The sequence below is a fragment of the Dendrobium catenatum genome, unplaced genomic scaffold, assembly GCF_001605985.2.
Source record: "Dendrobium catenatum unplaced genomic scaffold, ASM160598v2 fragScaff_scaffold_621, whole genome shotgun sequence".
NCBI lineage: Eukaryota > Viridiplantae > Streptophyta > Magnoliopsida > Asparagales > Orchidaceae > Dendrobium > Dendrobium catenatum.
The window spans coordinates 1,368,571-1,391,907 of record NW_021319083.1 but is presented as its reverse complement, the minus strand read 5'-3'; the positions used below and the strand labels follow the sequence as shown (position 1 = coordinate 1,391,907).

The following is a 23,337-nucleotide window of genomic DNA, read 5'->3' as shown; positions in this document are numbered from 1 at the left end:
TATTTATTTGTTTCCGACATAATAAAAGGAGAGAAATTCGAAGGTATATCGTCGTCAATTTTTCTCTTCTCAACCTTGATCTGATCCGATCATCGACTCAGAGGAAGACGGGATGGCTTTGAACCCTCAGCTGTTCTCCAACGGGATGCCAGTCCCATTTCTGGGTGAGATGTTCGTCCTAGCTCGGGACGGCGTCGAGTTCGAGGTCGACAAGATCCCAGGGTTAGTTTCCCCACTTTTCCTATCCTGGAAATCGTCTTTGATAATTTCATTTTTCTACGTTGCCAATCGTTCTTGATTTATATTTTTTTATATAATTGTCTTTTGGCGATCGATTAGGACTTCCTTTGTCATTTTTTACATGGAATCGTCCTAATTATTATTTGTTACTAGATGCTAGGGATATGATGGGCGTTTTAGATATTTGAAAGATGCTTATGGGTCATCTAAGAAAGTTGAAAGGACGGTTGTGAATCCTTTTACATTGGTTTATTTGTTCTTCCTTGACATGGTCATGGGATTGAATAAAAGAAAAAAAAAAAGGAAGGATATACTGATCAAAATTTGATGAAGATGGATTTTATAGTCATTAGATTTGTTTTGAGATGGATGAAATATAAGTTTTGATTGATTAACTATATATTTTGTTTGCTTTATATGTGAAGTACTTGAATTTCATTTATATCTATAATTTGTTTCACGAAGATTTACATTTGAGAAGTGAATCATGATAGAATTTGAACGTGTTCAAATTTTAAGGCAATCCTTAAGAAAGTTTTTGGGTAAATTATTGGTAGGTCTTATGGTGCTTCATTATGTTCTTAAAAACTATTTTTGGTTCTCAGCATATGAGAGACTGTCATGTGTGCAATTTTGTTGATATTGCTCTTAATTGAGAACAAAGTGTTATAAATACTTTGTTATTCAAGCTTATTTCTGTCACGACCCAGCCCGGTGAGATCGCGTAGGCGAGGCGGGAACAGAGGTCGGACGGTAGGTCAAATATCTAATTCCTAAATTTATCAATTCCCTAAATAAATCTCCAAAATATTTTGAAAGAGCCACTATAACAATAAAATTTGAAATCACATAAGCATATAAGCAAACATATTCTTCGTCCTTACCTTTCTTCCGGAGCTCCTCCCCTACGATAAACATTGCCGCCCCTTCTACTCATTTGATTAATTTAAGCTTACCTGAAAATGTTAACAACTAACATTAAGCTAAAGCTCAGTAAGATTTTTCACTTAAAACTCGTCGCGGCGCTTTGAAAAGCGTGCGAGGTCTAAAACGGCATTTTCGGGTTTTCAACTTCTTTCTCTCAAATGTTTCTTACCTCACAATGACGGGGAAATCCTTGCAATGTGACATTAGCAAGCTTATGCCCATGAATAAATTGCATGGCATTGCTGAAGCGCCTCCATCTATGCCTCCTACTTGTCCTTATCTCGCTTGGGCACCTCCACCGTTAGTTGCAACTCGTTAATGTTGGATGTGGCATTCCATCTTGAAGAATTTATGGATTACCATGTGGAGGAGTAGAATTGTCAGTTGAAATTTTTATGTTACACCCACACACATGGTTCAACACCTCCTTGCTACCATCACCTCACTTGCATCCACATTTCTTTTTTTACTTATTGAGCTTTGTCATCATATTATAAATCATCTATGGATTAGCGCTTATAGGTTTAAGTGCTTAAAATTTTTGGATGTGGCCAAGGGTTGGGCTTTGAGCCTTCATTGATTATATAAATGTAGCATGTTGAGACATAGCATGTATTAGAGAAGGAGAACATGTTTCCTTTTTTGCCTTTTTTTTAAATTTAAATGTGGAGTTTTGGAATAGTAATCTTATTGGTGGAAGTGGAAATGAAATCCTTGATATTGATAAAAGATGTATTTGAGACACACAACATTGAGGATTTTTTAGACAGATTTTGCTACTATAGTTTTCTAATTGAAACGAGATATTTAAATAGAGATCTTGGTGATCGTAATCCACATGGAAATTCTTATCTCGATAGAGGATGGATCATAGATCCACAACATCTAGGGATCATATCACCTTGGTTGCCATCATTAGCATGGTCAACTGTGAAGAGAACCATAATCTAATTGTTAAAGCTCCAACGGATTTCAAAAGCACTTGGTGCACTTAAGGCAATATGGTTTCCTAATGTTTGAGATGCTAATGCTATAGAGCTCGCTCGACTCAGTGTGACTAGCAACTAGTCTTCTAGGCACCTGGTGATCGCTTGCACTCATTAAACTATCGAGAGAAATCCCTCCGTAGATTCTCCATCACAACCATTACTTAGTTTAAGCCCGAGAAAACGTCCTTCATAGCCTTATCTCATTTAGTAGGTCCTAGACCATGCCAAATAAGGTTCAAATATTGATGTCTATTATTTGCTTGAAGTACTTCAATAGCTTCGAGAAAGCTGCAATTATCAGTTATTAATTTTTGTACTTGACAAGGTTAGTTTTGTATCTTGTAAGATTAGGGATGCAAACGAGTCGAGTTGAGCTCAACTGTAAAATACCGACCTCAAGCTTGAGCTTGAACTTGAGTCGAGCTCGAACTCGAGCTCGTCCCACTATAAACTAGCTCGAGTCGGATCGCGAGCCTTAATAGTATTTTTTTAAATATTATTAATTAATTTAAATATTTAAGTATTTAAATTTTAGTTAAATATTTTAAACCTTTATTATTTAATTTTAAATATAAAATACTAATTTATTTTTATATTATTAAATATTTTAAACATTATTATTATTTTTAAATATTTAAATTTATTAAATAAAATGTAGGTGCTTTTTATTAATTTATTTTAAAAATATTAATATTTATTCAAGTCGGCTCGCGAGCTCACGAGCCGAGCCGGCTCAAGCTCGAACTCAACTCGTGAGCTCGATAAGCTCTGCTCGTGGGCCCATAAATGAGTCAAGCTCGAGCTTGCTCGGCTCACTTACACCCCTAGGTAAGATGCATACCTTTTTCAGTTTTTCTCCAGAATGTCTATTCTAAATGATTGCTGTATAGAAGGTCAACAAATTATTGAGTGTGCTGGGCCTTAGTTATTTTTTATTGTGCTCTTGTACGAAAGGTGGTTCTTCTAGCCTTTCAATTTAATTTTTTCAGAGGCCTCGTATTTGCTATTTGGCGAGGTTAATAACCGGTTACTCATTTAATGTGTCAAACCAATAACCTATTTTGCAGATCTGGTAGTGGTCATGTCAAAGCAAAGGGAATCATCTACTTATCAAATGTGCGTATTGTTTTTGTAGCAAAAAAGCCTGTCGGGAACTTCGTAGCTTTTGATATGCCCTTGGTATGAATGACTTACCTTTACCTTCATTATATATCTCTTTTTTACATTTTTATTATATAATAGTCATGTTTTAATAGCACACTTTTGTTTATATGTTTATTATAATCAAACTATGCATTTTCAAGCACAATCATACATTAGCCTGCATTCAAAAAATAACATTTTACAATGAGAATTATTTATTGGCTGAAATGTAAACAAATAAAAATCTTTCATTCACTTTACTATACTTTGAAAAAGGAAGGTGGAAATATGAGCTGTGCAAAAAAATTACTTAAAATAACTTTGACATCTCAGGCAACAGTCAATAAGAATGAATGGAGAATGAGATTTTATAATTGATCCAAATTACTTGAAATAAGACTAAGGATGATGATAATAGGAAAAAGAACAACTATAACCAAAAAAGCGGAAGGGGGAATGAAAAAAAGATGCCACACTGTGAATGAGGGTATGAGGACTTTAATGGAAAAAAAATGCAATATTGTGGAGGAACTTTATGAAATTCATTGTTTCCCTCTGATCCATGAGAAAATGGTCGATAGTTTGTCTATGTACTTAACACTATGCAAACTAGTTAGATATTCAATTCATATATAGAAAGTGCATGGTGCGGGAAATAATTTTGTGAAACACTACCTTTGAGTGTGCTGAAACACCGAACGTGCTCTTCGGCTCATCTGAGGACATATATGAAGGGAGTGAGGAAGAGTTAAATGATCTGTTCGACTAGCGTTTCACTCATTTATCAGTTGTTGACAACTGAAGGAAAACGTTCTACTACAACCAAATGAGTTATTGAAAAAAAATGGGCCAGCATAGCTTTCATGGTAATTAAATTTGCTTTGAGATGAGTGCAATATAAATTTGAATTGATTAGGCATATATTGCATTCATCTCATAGTAAATTCAGTATTTATAAAACCTATCATGACCCAAAATTTTTGTCGGAGCGGCTTTCACATTTTCTGCAGACAAGACTACAGTGCTTTTTCACCGCAAATTTTAATGTAGTGATTAGGATTGTTATGTGATGAGCATTATCACTTGCTAGATTCTATCTCTTGACAGATTTATTCTGGAGCAGACCTGCCCATAGTGTTGTTGTAAATGTGTGAAATGTCAAATAAAAGATTATCATGATTTTTCAATTGTGTTTTGCATTTATATTCACCATTAAAATTATCATAGTTTTAAAAACCGGACCGGACTGATCGGTTTGACTGGTTCAATCATGAATCGGTTAGATGCCCGATCTGATTCATCATAAAAACCGGATTGGCATTAGACCAGATTGAAACCGCAAGAACTGTTGTTTTAATCCGTGAACTGTTGATCCGGTTTCGGTTTTTTAAAATCGGCCCGTTCAAGTGTTTTTTATTTAAATAATTTAATAAATTAATTTAATAAATTTAAAATTAAATATAATATTAAACTTAATAAATTAATATAAATTAAATCTATTATAACTTTTAAATGAGTATTAAGTACATATAATTATGATCAATAAATTAATAATAATTTATATTAAATTATATACTTATATAGAAATTAAATTTAGATTAAAATCAAATTTAAGTATTGATGATATTAAAATTTAAAATTTTAAAAAATATTACGCATGAACTATATTTATTTTTTAGTCACACAAAATTAAATGATATATAATTATTATATCATTTAGATCTTATTTAAATAATTTTAATATTTATTACGTCATCTGGTTCAATCCTGATTGAGCCATTAAACCTTGAACTTTTTATTCTTCTAGTTCAATATCTGGTCTGATTTTTGCAATCTTGAAAATTATAGTTTTAACCTTCCTAATGCTTTTTATTGATTAAAACAACTTCTTTAGACATGTCTAAAATTGTCTTAACATTTTAATATTTGTTGAATTGATGAATTAACTTCAATTTAAGATTTTGTATCATTTTATATTCCTAATTGGCACAAATAAATCTCTTTGCGGGCCAACATATTTTGTCACTTGTGTATTGCGAGCATCAAGTTATTTTTTTGTCACTTGTGTATTGCGAGCATCAAGTTATTTTTGCACCTTATTATTTATTTTTTTATGATTTTGCTAGTAATGGCCATGCATATTCCATTCCACTGTGGTGTGGATAAAATTTGGGTAGAATATTATGATTGAAATTTGATCAGGATGAGTTTTATAACTATAATATTTATTTTGAGATGAGTTTAATACACAATAATCAATCAACACTAGTCTTACACTTATCTCTTAACAATTGATAGTTATAATGCTCATCTTGACCAAATTTTTTTTCATTTGGCTTCTATGATTTTACATTCATACATTATAAATATCATATAAAACTTTCTTTCAACGAATACCACATCTGGCTTAGCTTTTGCTCCCTTTTTTGTCTAGTGTGCACTTCTTTTTTCCTTCTTTACTGATCAAAGACTAGTTTTTCTACTTGCAGTTACATATTCATGAAGATAAGTTCAACCAGCCAATTTTCCACTGCAACAACATTTCTGGAAAAGTGGAACCTGTGTGTTATAAACCAACCTTTCTATTTGCATCGCTGTTACTTTCAATTTTATTTGAATTGTACGTTTAATCTATTAATGTGTCAAATCATAGGTTATACCAGAAGAACAGCATAGGGCCCTCTACTCCACTCATTCCTTCAAGATCTTGTTCAAGGAAGGTGGTTGTGGAACTTTTGTCCCTCTTTTCTTGAACCTGATACAATCTGTAAGACACTATAATCAGCACTATAACGCTCCTGCCGAGGCCGTGCCTCGTGTCGACCCATTGCAAGCTGCCCAGACTCCAGTGGATGAGATGATTCGTTCTGCGTAAGTATTCTACAAAGTTTTTATTAAAGGAATTTAGGACTGAATTCATACTAGTTTGATTCTCATATTTTGAATATTATACCATGTTCTTGTTCAAGGATGTTAGGATTGAAATCATAATAGTTTTCTTCTTATCTTTTTAGTATTGTACCAAAGTTCTTGCTGTAGGATATTAGAATTGGATTTATGCTAGTTTGTTTCTTATCTTTTAAAGTATTATACTACGTATTCTAGGATGCTAGAATTGGATTCATTATTAGTTTGATTATTATCTTTTAAATATTCTACCAAATTTAATTATAGTAAGATGTTAGAGTTGGATTCATAGTGGTTTGATTCTTATCTTTTGAGTATACTAAGTAGGGGTGTGAACGAGTCACGCTTGCATGGTCATGTTCTCATTCATATTTTTGTTTATTTGAGATCAACTCGTTTGAAATTATTCATTAACAGCATGTTCGTATTCAACTCATTTTATTTCAAGCGGAACAGTAATGAATCATTTAATTATATGCGAACCTTTTAATAAATTTAAAAAACATTATATATATATATATATACTTGTACATGTAGATGTAGGACTTTCACATGTATCTAATAGGTTCGAAGAGAGGAATTTGAATAGGTTCTAGTATCAAGAGTGTAGTCAGAACAATCACCTTGCCTCCACAAGCACTTGCTAGCCTAAGGATGTGACTCACCATGGTTTGATAAGTCAAGTAGTAGTCCCCAACAGGAGCCATAAGGAACTTGTACACATCCATTCAGGTAGAGTTTTCCTCTTCAACAGGGGACAACTCTCCGAGGTTATTCGCCTTTACTCATATCAGCAAGCCACCGCCTGAACATAGCCGCAAGGAAGGACCATCGCCCTAATCCTCTCGACTTGGCCAGCTCTGAGTTGCCTTGAAATTTACTATCAGACTATAAATGAAGAGCCACATGGGTGACGACTATCAGGTCATGACACGTGTCATGTATGGTATGCAATGGGCTACAATTAGTGATATACTTTTTTACCTTTTTTTGTAGCCCTCAGATTCCCATAAACAAAAGGATGAAGAGAGACATTCTGAATCTTTTTAAAGAATTATTTTTCTGTCGGAGTATTCTTGAGATTTTTTGGGGTTTTTCCTAAATTCTTTAAATCCTCTCATTTTTTTCCCATATTCACTCTTAACTTCTCTTGAAATTGTTTGTTCATAAGGTCGGGTGTCATCCAAATATATATTTGGATCAAATATCCTAAAAGGTAAGGTGAGCATAAATTGATGCTAGTAATTAGAAGACATACACATCTCGAAGAACAATAAAAATACTGAACCATCCATGAATATGGATGCTCCCAACTGCTCTACTCATCATGATTTCATGGAAATGGAGGAAAGACCCACAAAGATAATCTAGGATGCCTTAGGAGGATTATCAAGAATGCACGAAGAGAAAGTACACCAGAAGAATCTTTTAACTCGAATGTTCGTCGTAGGATAGCAGAGATCCGGACACTCACCTTGCTGCCCAACATGGATCCCACTCACATTGCCACCAACAACAAAGAGTATAAGTGTATAACCCTCCTCCATGACGAGTGAGGAGAGCAAAACCTACCCACTTTCTCCATGGTGATAGCAGGGTAACTCCTTGACGATGAGTAAGAAAAAAATAGAATTAAACTATCTAACACGAGCGACATGATCCATTTAATATAAGAAGGCAATCCAGTTTTAGATAAGTCAAAGAATAATCCCCACTATGAGCTGCAAGAAACTCTTATAGATTCATTCAGGCTCTAAAGAGTTTTGCTCTTCAACGGGGGACAGCTCCCCGAAGCTACTGCCTTTGCTCAAATCAACAAGTCACCACAAATACTCGGGGAAGGAGCATCTCAGGAGGTCAAGGGCTCAATTCTCTAGACTTTGCTAGCTTTTAGCTCGTGATTATTATGGCCTGAAGGAGCTCACCTCTTGCTTTTAGTAGCCTTATAACTGCACCTAGAGAGTTGCTAGCACACCCAAAGGACTTGCATATCGACTCGCCAGCTTGCCCATTAGACTCGCCATGCCAACTTATTTGTGGAAGACTCGACCAAGGGGACTCGCCTTGAAATTGGGATCAGGCCAGAAACGAGGAGCCACATGGGTGCCTATTTGGTCATGACACGAGTCATGTATGGTTAGAATTGGATCATATTTGTTCGCTTTGGTCATGACACGAGTCATTTTTGTTAAAGGATGCTAAAGTTGGATTCATTCCAGTTTTCTTCTTATTATCTTTCGAGTATTCTACTAAGATCATTTTCTAGGAAGTTAGAATTGGATCATATTTGTTCGCTTTTATCTTTTAGAGTTTTCTACCAAGTTCTTGCAATATAAGATGTTAGAATTAGATTCACACCAGTTTGATTCTTATCTTTTTTTCTTCCTTTACAAATGTAGGTATGTGGATCCCAACGATCCAACCAGGATATTCTTACAGCAGCCCACATCGGAGTCTCAGCTGCGACGCAGAACCTACCACCAGCCTGCAGAGAATGCCTATTAGTTTGTCTTATACGGTACACGGCATATTTTTCAGACAATAATAATTAAAAATTTATGGAGCGTATATATGATAATTTACACGTTTAACTGGACATAATGTTCATATGGATGCACTTGTTATTCGCTTTGTTTGTTGATGCTGCGAGAGCTGATTTTCGTTAAGTGTTATTATAGCGTTATTGATGAATTTTGTAAGTACGACTTGGGCTTTTGACGCATAGAGAAAAGCATGTACCAAATTGCTTGCATGTGCTGCAATTGAGGTTTCGTTTGGGACGGATTTCTTACTGCTTTTTAAAACAAAAGCGTATTTTTTATACTAAAAAGTTGTTTTAAGAAGCAGTAAGAAAGTCATCCTAAACAAAGCCTGAGTGTATCTTATGATAAGATTAACTTCGGTTTTTTTCTATTTTGTTTGCTTTTTGCTCAAACATGCGACGATAATAGTGTTGCAATAGTTGATTATGTATTTGTTGATGATAAATCATTTATTCTTTGAAAAAAGCTACAAAAATTCATGTACGTTTTGATGGACCAAATAAAGGGTTAACTTATTATTATTATTTTTTTGTATATTTAAGGCTGTCTGGGACGGTTATTTTTACTACTTCTTAAAGCAGAGTTTTAGTATAAAATTTTTAATTTTTTACTAAAAATTTATTTTTAAAATGCAATAAAAAAGTAGTCTCAAACGAAATTTTAATTTCAGCGGCTCAAAACTTTTAAAATGTTTAGGGAATTATTTTTTTTAGAAATAGAAAAAGTGTGTTAGAATTTTTTTTTCTGAGTGATTATTCAGTTTCTATTTAATTTTACTTGACTTGAATTATCTATCACATTCATATTAAATTAAATTCAAATTCAATATGAGATGGAGATGTCATTACAAATTTTCAAAATTTTAGAGAGAGAGTTGTGCACTTCCATGAATTTAGTATCTAATGTATTTTCGCTTGAATCAGTGTTTCTATGTAAATTAATGGAGAATGATGTAAAATTAAATCTTGAATGATCGAACTCAGTAGATATTTGGGCGGCAATATTTTGAATTAAATTTAATATCTGTATACTGGGGTGGAACCACATTATGGCTAGGGGGTAATTGCCCTCTTAAAAATATTAAAATACTATGATCTTTAGGCAATTGCCCCCAATGTAATTAAATATATTGTGTAGATGTGTTACTGTTAGGGAATGATGAACCAAATACAAAGAGAAATAGTAAATCGAATCCTGTCAGGGGGCGTTCCCCACGGTCGCCATTGGGGCGACTCACCCCGCGACATATTATGCGAACGTAGTTATTATAAGTGGCCCCCCCCCCCCTTCAAAAAATTTTTTTTTTTCATTCTACTATTCATTAGGTATTTTTTAATTTTTTATTATAAGATTTTTAGGTAATTGCCCTCTAAAAATATTAAAATACTATAATTTTAGGACAATTGTCCCCAATATATTAAATATATTGTGTATATGTGTTACTGGCTAGGATATGATGATCCAAATACAAAGAGAAATAGTAATCGACACCCTGCCAGGGGGCGTGCCCCCTTGAGCCCCCCGCGACATATATGCAAACGTAATTATAATAGTTTCCCCCCCTCAGAAAATTATGGTTGGTTCCACCCATGTTGTAATAAAAAATTTACAAAAACTCCTATTATTTGATTCGGTCTATACTATTGTTAAATGGTCTAATTTGCCAAATCTAGCTTTTTTGTTCTTAAACTGAAATGAAAATAGACATTTAGTTTGATTTTATATTAATTTAAATAAAATTGAATTAAATACAATTTAAAAATGATAAGAGCAGGGTTGCATTCCATTGCGTGCAAAATTCCGTAATGAACACACAATGTATACATAAAGATTCGAATCCAATATTTTTTAGTTGGAAGCCTAAGCTCTCAACCAACAGAACAAGGTGAGCTGTATGTTATCTCTAATTCTCTAATTATCATTAGTTAAATGGTAAAGCTACAAAATTCCATTCAACAAATTCATTTTAAACGACTTGGATTTTCTTTTTTCAAATAAAAAAAACCAGTCATTCGAAGTAATTTAAACATACCAAAAAAATAAATTGAAAGCTATAAAAAAGGGATATTAAAAAAAAAAAAATCTAACGTTTCCATCCCGGATTCTCTTCTTGCCTCCCGCCTCGATCTCCAACGGCTATTACCAATTCAAATTCCACCGCAAGCCACGGCAGCCCCACGGTCTCATCTTGTTAACTGCTTACGCTAATCCTTCTGCTTCTTATTCTCACATTCTCCTATTTGTCTCGCTCTCCAACAGTCCTCTTCTCTCAACCATTTCTTAGAGAAAGAAATCAAACAAGTAATTACGCCATGGAAGTCACACTTCTCGTCTCCTTCAAACTCCTCCTCTTCTTCTCCCTCTTCTCCATTTCATCCCTGCTCACCTTGTCCACCGACTTCGCCGTCGGCGGCGATGGAGATTGGGCCATTCCCTCTTCCAAAGATCCAGATTTCTATAACAAGTGGGCCGCTAAGAACCGGTTTAAAGTTGACGACACCATTAGTAAGTGCTTTTCATCTTAACATAGCAAAATATTATCTCTATGATCTCACTGATGTCGGCTCATTACAATACAGACTTCAAGTACAATAAGGACTCCGTCTTAGTAGTGACAGAGTCAGAATACGACAAGTGTCGATCGATGCACCCAATCTTCTTTTCCAATAATGGCAAGACCGAGTTCAAGTTCGAGCGAGCGGGCCTCTTTTATTTCATTAGCGGAGTCAATGGGCATTGCGAAAGGGGAGAGAGAATGATTATTAAGGTGATAACGGGGCCTAATGCATCACCGCCAGACCAGAGGAACGATACCGACTCATCGGACTCTGTTATCAATGATCTGCATTCTACTTCACTCACTATCTTTTTGTTGACGGTTGGAAATCTAGCACTTGCTTTAGGGTTTAATTAGTCAAAAAAATATCAAGGTTGACTGCTTTTGTCCAATTATTAGGTTTTTCGTGATGGACCGTTTTTTTATCAGCATTGATAGATTTGGTGTTCGTAGACAGTTATTTTGATTATTATGGAACTTTGTTTTTATCAATGCTGATGTGAAAAATAACTTCTTGACATGGAGTGTTAATGTTGATGCTTTGTTATTTTATCTACATAAATTTCGAGTAGGAATTCTTATAAGATTAATTTTATAAGGATTGTAATAATGCAATATCATTTTGAATAATTAATTATGATTATTAAAAAAAATTATATTTAATTCAAGCTCCTAATTTAATCACTATTTCAAAGTGGTGGTTCTTCTAATGTTATTTAGATGCTGATATTATCAACATTTCAGCATTTATTTTAAATACCAATGTCACATATTTAAAGGAGAATTTGCAATTATACTCTGCTTCCCCATTCCATGTAGAAAAAAATAAAATTGTTATATTTTTAGGATTTAATTGCAAATGTTAGAAAGTTAGGGATTTGTTTGTACTTCGAACGGGAAGCTCTTTAGTCTTGATTGAAAAGAAAACTCTTTATCAACTCCTCCACTGTTCAATACACAATTATTACTTATTTTGCTTTTATTTTATTTAAATTTATTTTTTATATGCTCATTATTAAAGCTTGTTTCATTGAATATTTTAAAATAAATTTTATAAAGGCGGTATCTGAAATGCAAGAATTAAGTGATTGGATGTAAATTAAAAATTTTAAAGAATATGTTTATTTTTTAATAATATATTTTAAATATATTAAAATACAAATAGAAAAAAACTTGATTTGTAACAAAAAATCATATTGATTCGGCACAAATGTCAAATCGATATGACATGCTTATAGGAAAATTGAGCGGCTCAACAAAACGAAACTAACGAGCCTAAGATTACTTAATTTTGACATAATTAATGCACTTAAATGCTTGACGAAAACTCTATAATATAATGAATTACTATGAGCCTTTTGACAGAACACTCCAAATTTAATTTGGATCTTCTTCATATTTACTAAGAATGTCACTCTCAAAAAATTATAAATAGACTCACATTCTTCACATGAAGGGGGAGGAGGAGGAGAGAAGAAGGGAGAGCTCTCTATCATTTTCCAACTATCTCTGATACGACGACTACCAGTTATTGTCGCCAACAACCGCTATCGTTATCAAAGATTCGCATCATAAATGTTTACCATCTCCAGAATTATAACAAGATATGACCCTTATGTAGTGTTGGGTACATTTATTCTCTTGTGAACATTTATTTTTATAATCTGTATTGGAAAAATTAAACCATGTTGTTGGATATCTTTTTATTTCCTTTTATTCGATAACGGAGCATCTTTGTATCACTTAGTGCATAGTGAATTCTACAACGGGATCAGAACCCATAGTTTTTTTTCTTTTTCAGATTTTTCATGTAAAAATTTCTCTGGTTTTACTATTTTTATCTATTCATGTTGAATCTTTATATACTGCTAAAATGTGAAACAGTCACGCTATGGAAGACTTAAGAAATAAAAATCCTAAGAGAAGTAATACAAGATTTTATAATTATTCGATTTAATTAATTTTATATATTTCAAATTCTTAAAAATCATTAGTTAGTGTTTATTTTCTTCAAATCAAATATTAAAAAATTAAATTTAAAATTAATGTACCCCACCAAAAAGCATCTAAATAGTTTTCCAGATTATGTTGAGAGATTTTAAATGAACTTACCAAAATTTTCCAGCCCAATTAATTGGCAACGGAGTGTATACTATCACCGCCATGGCGGGTGAGCGTAATTTAAAGCGATTAAATTCTCGTTTATTAGCTCCATCATGACCGTACAATCAACATCAGTCACAACTTCCACTATAGGCACCGCCTCGGCCGGTGGCAATAATAATTGTCGAAATCCGGTCACCATCTGGCTAACCCACCAATACAGTTCTCTTTATGCGGTTCATATTTATTACACCATATTAGACATTTAGGTCAATTAAGGTTTCGTTTGGGACGACTTTCTTACTGCTTCTTAAAGTTGTCCCAAACGAAGCCTAAGACTTCATTCATTATGACTTTTTTATTACTTTTTGAAGCAATTTTTTTATGTTAAAATTAAAAATTTTGTATTAAAAAACTGTTTTAAAAGTAGTAAGAAAGTTGTCCCAAATAAAGTCTAAAACAAACTCACGCACATATCATATGCACAAGACTCAAATATAGGACCTCTTGGTTAATAGCGAAAGCTCCCAAAGAACAGACCAAATAGAGTTCTGTCTATATTTTCAAAGTCACAGGAATATAGGATGAGATGGGATAACTACACGAGGAATAATTATCATTGTGTATACTTTTTATATTCATGTTATGGATTAATTATTATGTGCAAATGCCGAACGCCGTCCGGAGACAAATCAGAATGCGCCACATCACCCCTTCACTCGGTACCGCTAACGAGGCTGCACTTGATTCACATCCGAAAGTAGAGCTGTATCTGATTTCCGTACATGATAATTTCTCGTGTTATGAATCACATCAAGATTGCTGATAAATTTTGTATTGAATGTTAAATAAGTAACACAACTCTCTATTTTTGTCATCTAATACTTGAGACTTGGACATAAATGTTTTTAATATTCTGTCTTAATAGGACAAAATATGTGAAAAAATTCAGATAACTGATACTATTTAGTGGGATAAATGCTTGATTTATTGTAGTTAATTTATAATTTTTATATTCAGAATATTAAGGTTAATGTATAATTTACAATAAAAAGTAATTTAAAATATAATTTTTTAGCTACGAGCACCTAAATAAATATAATGAAAAAAAAAAAAAAAAAACAAAAAAAAAAAAATAGTCAACATTTTTAATTAATAGACTAATTTTAACTTAAGCTCTCATGAGCTTAGTAAGTCTAATTTATTAAATATAGATATTTTTATTTTTTTTAATAAAATTTTGTCAATAATATTAAATAAATAAATAAATTTATGAGTCAAATTGTGTGATTAAATGATAATATATAAGTCCTTCCTATAAAAGAAGTCCTTCCTTCTGTTTCAGTTCAAACTCAGAAAAGCAAAACAGCTCTATTCAGTAATGAATTACATCTCCTTCCTATTAGTCATCTTCCTCCTTCCATTTAGCTTCTCCTCTCGTCTTCCTCCTCCTCACAAACAACCTTTCACAAAAATCTATGCCTTCGGCGACTCCTTCACTGATACTGGCAACACTCACTCGACAACAGGCCCTTATGCCTTTGGCTCTGTCTCCAACCCTCCATATGGCACCACCTTCTTCCACCACCCAACTAATCGATACTCCGATGGCCGCCTGGTCATCGACTTCCTCGCCACCACTCTATCTCTCCCTTTCCTTCCTCCCTACCTAAACCAAAGCTCTCAGTCATCTTCCCATGGAGTTAACTTTGCTGTAGCAGGCTCAACTGCACTTGACCATGAGGTTTTTGTGCAGCATAACATCACATTAGACATCACGCCGCAGTCGCTGGGGACTGAGCTCAAATGGTTTAACGATTACTTGGAGAAGAAAGGTTGTCGAAAAGTCGGATCGGCAGAGTGCAGATTGGCCTTGCAAGGAGCACTCTTCTGGGTCGGTGAAATCGGAGTCAATGACTATGCATACAGTTTTGGTTCTTCTCTGTCACCGCAGTTTATACAGCAGCAAGCTGTTGGGAATGTCATCAGTTTGCTGCAGGTAATATTTATACTATCTTCTACTTCTTCTTCTTTTAATAGGGCTGTTTTGTTGCAAGACTTGGCAAGAATTTAATCTTAGTTTGGGACAGATTTTTATTGCTTCTTAAAGCAGTTTTTAAGTACAAAAAAATGTACTAAAAAGCTGCTTTAAAAAACAATAAAAAACCGTCCCAAACGAAGGTCCGGACATCCAATACAAAAAGGTCCGGTCACCTTACCTAGAAATATATAGGTCCGAACATCCAATAAAAACTTGCCACGTGGATTACTTTTGACTGTGCACTTTGACTGCGCTTTAACTACGCTTTACTTGCACTTTACTTGCGCTTTTGACTACTCTTTTTTGAGTCAAAGCACAGACCACGTGGCAAATTTTTAGTGGATGTCCAGAAATAGGTCCGATGACCGGACCTAATAATTTGCCCAAACGAAGCCTTAGATTTCTTAAAGCAGCTTTTTAGCATTAAAATTTTAATTTTTTAACTAAAAAACTGCTTTATGAAGCAGTAGGAAAACCATCTCAAACTAAAATTGTGAAGCATTTTATTGAGCTACATAAATTTTTTCTCTTTATTTTCATATAAAGCATGTTGGTACAACAGGAGATAATAAAAAGAGGAGCCAAACATGTAGTAGTTCAAGGATTGCCTTTAGTTGGTTGCCTCCCACTGTCATTATTTCTGAGCTCTCCAGAAGATAGGGATAGTTTTGGGTGCTCTGCAAGCATCAACAAGCTTGGTTCTGCCCACAACTCTCTTCTACAAAACAAGTTACAGGAGCTCAGGACCCGTTATCCGAAAGCCATTATCTTGTACGCCGACTACCTAAGAGCTCACGGCACCATCATGAAGAGCCCGAAAGCAAACGGCTTCGTCGAGCTTTTCAAAGCTTGCTGTGGTGCAGGGGGAGGACAATATAACTTTGACATTTTTAATACTTGTGGATCTGCAGAAGCCTCTAGAGCTTGTTCAGATCCTTCTAAGTATGTCAACTGGGATGGTGTTCACCTCACTGAAGCAACGTACAGGAAAGTTGCAGACATGTTCTTCCATGGCGGATACTGTCAACCTTCATTTGATACATTTATAAGGAACAAGGAGGAGTAAGAGCTGTTGAACTATTTCATGTAGTACGTAATGAGTAAGGATTCAAGAGCTGAGAAGGTGAAAATAACTAGTTAATAGCTGTTTCGTGATCTTTTCATCTATGTAGAGATTGATGAGAGGTGCTCTCAATTAATAGTGGTTGGTGTTTGGTACTTCATAAGTGATTGTTACGAAGATTCCAAAGCAATAATCATCAATCATAAAATTGTAGGGAATTAGTCAACGGTCTTTTTGTGAAACTTTAATAATGAAGCTTCTTTATTATAAAATTTTGAGGAAATTTAAGATCGATCTTTTTTTTTTTTTGGACGTTAGGGGATTTAAGCGCGGGATGAGAAGGGAGGAAGAGCTTTTGTCGACCATTTGGCTGCTTACCCGATCTTAGAGTGATTTTGTCGTGAATGTCCATCCATATATGCTATTTTTATATAAAATATTTTCTTTGTAGAACATTAATTAGACTTCACAATCCTAGCTAATCAAATATAATAAGAATTGTTCAATCATTTCAAGGAATGAAATGTGCCGGAAGCTGGCTAACAAAAATGTCATTGTTCATAGAGCGCAAAGAATTTGAAAGCCTAATAGATTGGCAACCACAAAGTAGCAAACACAAAATCCTTAATGATTATCTAAATCAAGGAAAACTCTTAGGCCATCACTCCCCTGCTACTAAACTTCAAAAGATAACATTTTCCTTTCCATTTGTTAATAACACTTCACACAAACACAATACCTAGTGGTGCTATGCGAGTGCTTATTTTTTCTTCTTTTATATGGAAACATTTAAGGATAGGTATGAAGGATTACAAGTATTTGAGTACGCAGCTGATCTTGGCTTGTTACGTGGGAGCTTTGACTGTCAACTAAGAAGTCTTGAATTGTATATGTGATATGTGTATGAATTTATCTTAATTGATCTAAATGTTCCAAAACCAAAAAGAAGTAATTGAGTTAGGTAGCCGCCTAACTTCAAAATCAAAATTCAAATCATATTCAAAATTTTCATCAATTGAAAATGCTTTAAAATCAAATTTGCATCAGAGAAATATAGTAAATTATGTTCCTCGCATCATTACAATAACCTTAAGGTGATTTTCTAGAAAAATCATTAGGGCGTATCACAATGTTGCTTGCTGATACTCAAGGACCATAATTAAATTTTTGTCCTAAAATTTCATTTTAAGAAGCAATAAAACAACTTTCCAGTAAAAATTTAATATTTTTTTAGCTAAAAAACTATTTTACGAAACAGTAAAAAAATCATTTCAGATGAAGCCTTAATCAGATTAAAGTGCTCACTGAAGTGATCACTGAACAAGTAGATTCAAATAATGCTATAGGCCAACATAGACAGTTCCTTAAAATTTCTCTTTTTTCCCTATATCATTAATAACTCACACTGAATTTAAAAATGATTGTTTTATTTTAAGGTTATTTTAAGCTTAATTAATTTTATTTTAGCATCATTGTAGAAACATCTTCAATGTATCTTCTCAGCTTTTGACCAACTAAACAGTTGAAATCATTACATCAGTATAAAAAATTATGTTAAAAATTCAATGGAAAGATAAATACAAGTTTTCACTCGATTTAGGGAATTTTTATTCCGTCAGGTTACCTGATGTAGCTCTACGTCAGGTAACCAATAATATGTCGTCACGTGCTCTTATTCTTTACCGCGCGGCCCGACGACCCGACTCAGACCGAATCCGGGATTACTATTTTCGTGTATTGCTCGGTATTTGCTTGGTATTGCTTGGCAATAACGAGATATACCGCTCTGTGAAGATCAATACAGAGTAATACCTAAAAGAACTCGATATTGCTCAATATTGCTCGATACTGCTCGGTATTGCTCTGTATTACTTAGTATTGCTCTTCACATAATGATAATTTTCTTTTTTTGTCGAGCAAAATAGACCAATACCTAGCAATGCGGAGCAATACGCAAACTCCCGGGTCCGTTCCGGGTTGGGTTGTCGATCCACGCGGTAAAGAGTAAGAGCACGTGACGACATATTATTGGCTACCTGACGTAGAGCTACATCAGGTAACCTGACGGAATAAAAATTCCAATTTAGGAGACTCCTACTTTGCTTCTCCATATACACTTACAAGCACAATTCAGGACTATCAAGAAAGACCTTACAATGATGGCCTGCAAGCATAGACTTAAAACTTAAAAGTTACTGTGAGCAGTAAGCCTGCATTTTAGGCTTCTTTTGGTACGACTTTTTAATTACTTCTAAACTAACTTTTAAGTACAAAAATTTTTTAAACTAAAAAATTTTGTACTAAAAAACTGTTTAAGAAAGTAGTAAAAAAATAATCTCAAACGAAGCTTGAATCTTTTGCTCCTGGTTTACTTAAAGCTCGAAATGACTGCATCTATATTTTTCCATTAGTATACTCAATGAAACTCAATAAAGCTGTTAAATTATAAATATCATTTTTTTAAGTTGTTATGGTATCATTTAAAAAAAAAAAAAAAAATAGGAACAATAACTTTACTACAGATAACATTCTAACGTATATTTAGTTGTAAAAAGCAGTTTTTCTTCAACATAAACTTCCTGAAAATCAGTCTAAAAGTAGGTGCCAAATGACAATGTGACAACGATTTAAAAAACAAAGCAGTGAAAAAACTGCCTTATTCAGACTCCTAATCCAATAACTAAAAAATAATGCCAATAAATAGTAAGTAGCTCAAGAGGCATTTCCCTCAGCCTTCCAAAGACATGGCAAGGGTTCAAATCCCCCCAACAAAGAAAAAAATAAGAACAAAATCACATTTACATGGCATCTTTATAAGGTTTAAATCTGAGGACTTCCCCTACAACTTCAGAAGGAAGTATAATATTAATCACCATATGCAATTTGCAGTTCAAGCACAAAGAGAAGCATTTTTTTCTCTCTTCTTTCTGTGCCTTTGAGTAAAAATTATGCTAAACTTCTCAGAAATAGAGCTCTATGTACAGTTGTTCAGAAAAGCAATGCTTTGTTCTCAATGATCTTATTACACAGCATTTCAGGAGAAATTTTAAAATTATGAAATGGGAATGCTCTAGCCAAACTCAATCTTGAAAAGATGGTTGGCTTTGATCAATTTATATTCCAATCTCCTTTTAGGCTTTTATCTACAGACTATAACATGTAATCATAATAGACCAAGAAAAGAGTGTCAGGAATGTTGAGTGGCAAGCTATCTATATAGCAATAGAAGCGCCTTACATTATCCTCCTCCAAAGTTGCTGTGTCAACTACATCACTGGTACTGGTGAGCACCCAAAGGTCCCTTGATCGAACTCTTTTAAGGCTTCCCCTGCAAAATGGGCAGGATTGTGACCTTTTGTTCCTGTAATTCAAGCCACAATGACATTAGAAAAGATAGAAAATTAGGTTTCGTTTGCAATGACTTTCTTGCTGCTTCTTAAAGCAGTTTTCTGATAAAAAAAAATTTATTTTTTTGCTAAAAAACTGCTTTAAGAAGCAGTAAGAAAACAGTCCCAAACGAAGCCTTAGTAAAATACTAACAGAAGTGCTAGAGATGAACATACCAGTCATGGTAACAGTTTATGCACATAACATGATTGCAACTAGGTAGAACCATTTTGGTGCAAATCTCCATACAGATACCACATTCATCATCTCTCTCTAAATCTTTATCTGAAATCTTCCTCCACTCTTCTCCTCTTTTCCTTCCAACAGTCTCTTTGCTTCTACCTCTGTCATATGACTCTTCATTCTCCAACAAGTCACTTTCAAGTTGTTTAAGTGAAGGATAAATGATAGCTGACCAAAATATAGGAAAATATGTATTCAAAATAAGAAAACATGCTGAACCATCTCATAACCAGATGAAACTTTTAGGCTTTGTTTGGGACGACTTTCTTACTGCTTCGTAAAGCAGCTTTTTAGTACAAAAAATTTATTTTTTGTGCTAGAAAACTACTTTATGAAACAGTAAGAAAGCCGTCCCAAACAAAGCCTTAATATATACCATAAAATTCTTTAATGCTGGCTCCCCTTTCATATGCTGATACTGTAGATTTTTCATCTGTGTTGACCTGCAGAACGATTATGACAACAATCAACATCTGAAAGCTCATTGCGCAATTGACTTCAGCATTGAAAACAATAAGATTTTGGGAATAGGATCCCAACCTGATCCAATCACCAAGAGCAAACATACCGAAGAAAATTACATTAGCCAATTACAAAGCAATAGTACCCAAGAAATTTAGTTATTTCTACTTAAATTTAGAATATACAAAATAGGGGAGCTACCTTATATATAACTATTTGGAGAAGCCCTAAATAACTGGGAAGAACATAAGTTGGGACACAATTAACCCACTGCAATAGAAAGAGAAAGATTGGAGCCATAGGACTATATGAAAGCTTCATCTGCAGGCAAGCACCACCATAAGCTTTATGCACAGCATCTGCCCTGCAAAAGCAGTATCCAAATTATCTAAAATGATCATCATCTAAAACTAATTAGTAAAAAAAAAAAGATTTTAAACATGAATTAAAGCGAAAAATCGATTTTTTTTTCACAAAATCCAATAGGCGTGAATAAAAAAGAAGTGAAAAAACAAAATAGTGGACTGTGACAAAATTGGGCGAGAGAGAAATTACAAAGTGTTCGCATGCTGTATATCAGCTTCGAGGGCTTTCAGAGAGCCTTTGAAGGATGAAGGCCTGGAAAGCTGGTTTTGGAACATAACTCCTTTTAACTTCCTTGTTCTCTATCGGAAACGAAGAGGAGGAAAAGAAGAGGTGAAGAGAAAACAAGAGAACAAATGGCGATTTGGAACCCTAGGATTTAAAAGAAGCGCTCAATTTATAGAATAATTAACTCAATGGATGATAATGATCATTAAGGATTAGAAATCGGTTCTCTTATCTGGATGCACTCAGAAGTCAAGGATGGGAAGAAAGACTCCCATCATTTTGAACGGTTCCACCATTGATGCAGATGTGGGGTTCTACTTGCAGGAAGATTCTAGAGAGAGAGGTAAAGGGAGGGGAGAGAAAGACCACCACTCCAACACTGCAACCAACAGAGACCACGACATTAACTAGCGAACAGCGAATAGGTCTCCTCTTAAAAAATAATAAAAGGTTAGGTTTTGCAAATTTTTTCTACAAAAATATTTTTTAATTTATTTGGCGGGCTGGTTCAACTACAATATTTATTAAAATTATGGCGCCTAATTATTATGATGTACTTTGATCCTACTTCCTGTTCGTTTTTAGTATAATTAAAAGCTTCATAATAATGTACAAGGAACCAAATAATTTCTGAATATTTAGGATATAAAATGAAAATTATAATACTCATAATTAATTTTTTTAGAAAATTATAAAAAAGATCCAATTAATTATTTTTTAATGGAATAGGGCAAGTTAATCCAAGAACTTAGAGCTCAATAAAAATAAAAATTTAAATCAACAATATTATTTAAATAAGTGTTTGTGTTCTTATGAAATTAAAATATTTTATAATAATTTGCATCAATTAACTAAAAAAAAGTTATTTTTACAATGCATGTAAATTAATTATTATTTTACCATAATAATTATCAATAATTTTCTAATTATAATTTTCAAAAGTCAAAGAAGAATAGCATAGCTTCCAACAGCAACAGATAAGACATTAGTCCAAAATCCGGCAAATAATTCGTTTATTATATGATAATTCAATTGAGTAATGTGTTATATATGTATTAATTATTAAATAATTAAAGGTTATATAAAAACATACAGAAAAAATAAATAAATAATTTGAAGACTTGTAATTAGAACAAGTGGAGTAAAAGGGCAGAAGGAGCTGTAGCGGTTTCGGCGGCAAGAAACGGTCATCTATGCATAGGATTCAGTCAACTGTACTTATGAGATTAAATTATAATTATTTCTTAAGAAGGAAAAATAAAATTGAATTAAATATTAAGCCAATTTGATTAATTAGTCTTAATTATATGAAGAAAGTTATAAAATATTAAATGTAATATCATGTTTGTTTTAATTGTTATTCACAAGCTTAAGTTTAGGATTTAGGAAGATAAATTAATATTTTAAAAATGAATTACAAGGTTAGTTAAATATTGACAAATGGATAGAAATTTCACTACTAAAAAATCAGGCTTTCGCAACACTTTTTATGACCTACCGCAGCAGTTTAAACCCCTACTAATTTATTTGCAGCGCTTTAGAAATCGCTGCACATCCGCTGTATTTGTTTTAACCGCAAAGGTTTTTGCAGCGGTTTTACAAATATGAAGAAAAGAAAGATAGAGGGGATGAAGATTACTGGATGGAAGTTTTTCCTCAAGCTAAGCTGTGCCTCACGCTCTGTCTCCCGTTCCTGCAAGGCTTCTCCGCCTCTGCCTCTCTCGTTCTCTCTCTGGACCGCACGCAAGATCAATAAATGCCGAGAGAAAGGACATGAGGGAGGGAGGCGTACCGAGGCGTGCGAATCGGTTAGGGCAAGAAGCAGGAGAAGATGGATTTGACTGGGACGTGCGAATGATAGCGAGCGGCAGAGGGAAGAGGCCTTCGGCCTTTTTGCTTTGTCGTGGACGAAACGAGAGAACAAGGTGCATGAGTAGAGCTGCTGGAGTAAAAGATGTTCGAAATCAAAGATTTCGCCTTTGAGACTAGGGCACGGGAGGGGAAGAATGAGGTGGGCAACTGGGCAAGCGAGACGAACGTCGTGCGCTCGGGAGATGAATCGCGTGATATTAAAATGTGATATTTTTAAAATAGTTTTTACAACGGTTTCAAAATGCTGATATTGAATGCTACATAAAATA

General features: G+C 34.0%; 4 protein-coding genes across 5 annotated transcripts; 3 read left to right on the top strand and 1 right to left on the bottom strand.

The window, feature by feature from the left end:
- Window positions 1-8,883, top strand: LOC110111796. Its single transcript, XM_020843805.2, has 5 exons — window positions 1-222; window positions 3,224-3,335; window positions 5,789-5,860; window positions 5,953-6,170; window positions 8,606-8,883. The coding sequence occupies exons 1-5, from the start codon at window positions 113-115 to the stop codon at window positions 8,709-8,711; spliced, it is 618 nt and encodes a 205-aa protein (XP_020699464.1). The 5' UTR covers window positions 1-112; the 3' UTR covers window positions 8,712-8,883.
- A 2,172-nt stretch (window positions 8,884-11,055) lies between these two features.
- LOC110111797 (early nodulin-like protein 1) lies at window positions 11,056-11,663 on the top strand. Its single transcript, XM_020843806.2, has 2 exons — window positions 11,056-11,254; window positions 11,329-11,663. The coding sequence occupies exons 1-2, from the start codon at window positions 11,062-11,064 to the stop codon at window positions 11,661-11,663; spliced, it is 528 nt and encodes a 175-aa protein (XP_020699465.1). The 5' UTR covers window positions 11,056-11,061.
- A 3,110-nt stretch (window positions 11,664-14,773) lies between these two features.
- On the top strand, window positions 14,774-16,805 carry LOC110111803 (GDSL esterase/lipase At3g48460). The gene is made up of 2 exons (XM_020843821.2): window positions 14,774-15,408; window positions 16,013-16,805. The coding sequence occupies exons 1-2, from the start codon at window positions 14,791-14,793 to the stop codon at window positions 16,514-16,516; spliced, it is 1,122 nt and encodes a 373-aa protein (XP_020699480.1). The 5' UTR covers window positions 14,774-14,790; the 3' UTR covers window positions 16,517-16,805.
- Window positions 16,806-19,355: 2,550 nt separating this feature from the next.
- On the bottom strand, window positions 19,356-21,601 carry LOC110111828 (E3 ubiquitin-protein ligase AIRP2). Of its 2 annotated transcripts, none has more exons than XM_020843851.2 (5): window positions 21,161-21,601; window positions 20,807-20,964; window positions 20,520-20,586; window positions 20,077-20,311; window positions 19,356-19,874 (listed from the first exon to the last, which is right to left on the bottom strand). In XM_020843851.2, exons 1-5 carry the CDS (start codon window positions 21,171-21,173, stop codon window positions 19,664-19,666), a joined length of 684 nt encoding a protein of 227 aa, XP_020699510.1. In that variant the 5' UTR covers window positions 21,174-21,601; the 3' UTR covers window positions 19,356-19,663. The 2 variants fall into 2 exon arrangements, with proteins under 2 accessions (XP_020699510.1, XP_020699511.1); XM_020843852.2 differs by having other exon boundaries at window positions 20,807-20,969; window positions 21,161-21,600.
- Between the last annotated feature and the right edge of the window lie 1,736 nt (window positions 21,602-23,337).

What these genes read in the sequence shown, in the direction of transcription:
- LOC110111796 (XM_020843805.2), top strand. Translation starts at nt 113, where the DNA reads ATGGCTTTGAACCCTCAGCTGTTCTCCAACGGGATGCCAGTCCCATTT. An exon ending in TTTCTGGAAAAGTGGAACCT is followed by an intron (nt 5,861 to 5,952) that starts GTGTGTTATAAA and finishes GTCAAATCATAG; the next exon opens with GTTATACCAGAAGAACAGCA. An exon ending in GATGAGATGATTCGTTCTGC is followed by an intron (nt 6,171 to 8,605) that starts GTAAGTATTCTA and finishes TTACAAATGTAG; the next exon opens with GTATGTGGATCCCAACGATC.
- LOC110111797 (XM_020843806.2), top strand. Translation starts at nt 11,062, where the DNA reads ATGGAAGTCACACTTCTCGTCTCCTTCAAACTCCTCCTCTTCTTCTCC. An exon ending in TAAAGTTGACGACACCATTA is followed by an intron (nt 11,255 to 11,328) that starts GTAAGTGCTTTT and finishes ATTACAATACAG; the next exon opens with ACTTCAAGTACAATAAGGAC.
- LOC110111803 (XM_020843821.2), top strand. Translation starts at nt 14,791, where the DNA reads ATGAATTACATCTCCTTCCTATTAGTCATCTTCCTCCTTCCATTTAGC. An exon ending in ATGTCATCAGTTTGCTGCAG is followed by an intron (nt 15,409 to 16,012) that starts GTAATATTTATA and finishes TTGGTACAACAG; the next exon opens with GAGATAATAAAAAGAGGAGC.
- LOC110111828 (XM_020843852.2), bottom strand. Translation starts at nt 21,246, where the DNA reads ATGTTCCAAAACCAGCTTTCCAGGCCTTCATCCTTCAAAGGCTCTCTG. An exon ending in CAGCATTAAAGAATTTTATG is followed by an intron (nt 20,312 to 20,519) that starts GTATATATTAAG and finishes TATTTTGGTCAG; the next exon opens with CTATCATTTATCCTTCACTT. An exon ending in ATAAACTGTTACCATGACTG is followed by an intron (nt 19,875 to 20,076) that starts GTATGTTCATCT and finishes CTTGAATTACAG; the next exon opens with GAACAAAAGGTCACAATCCT.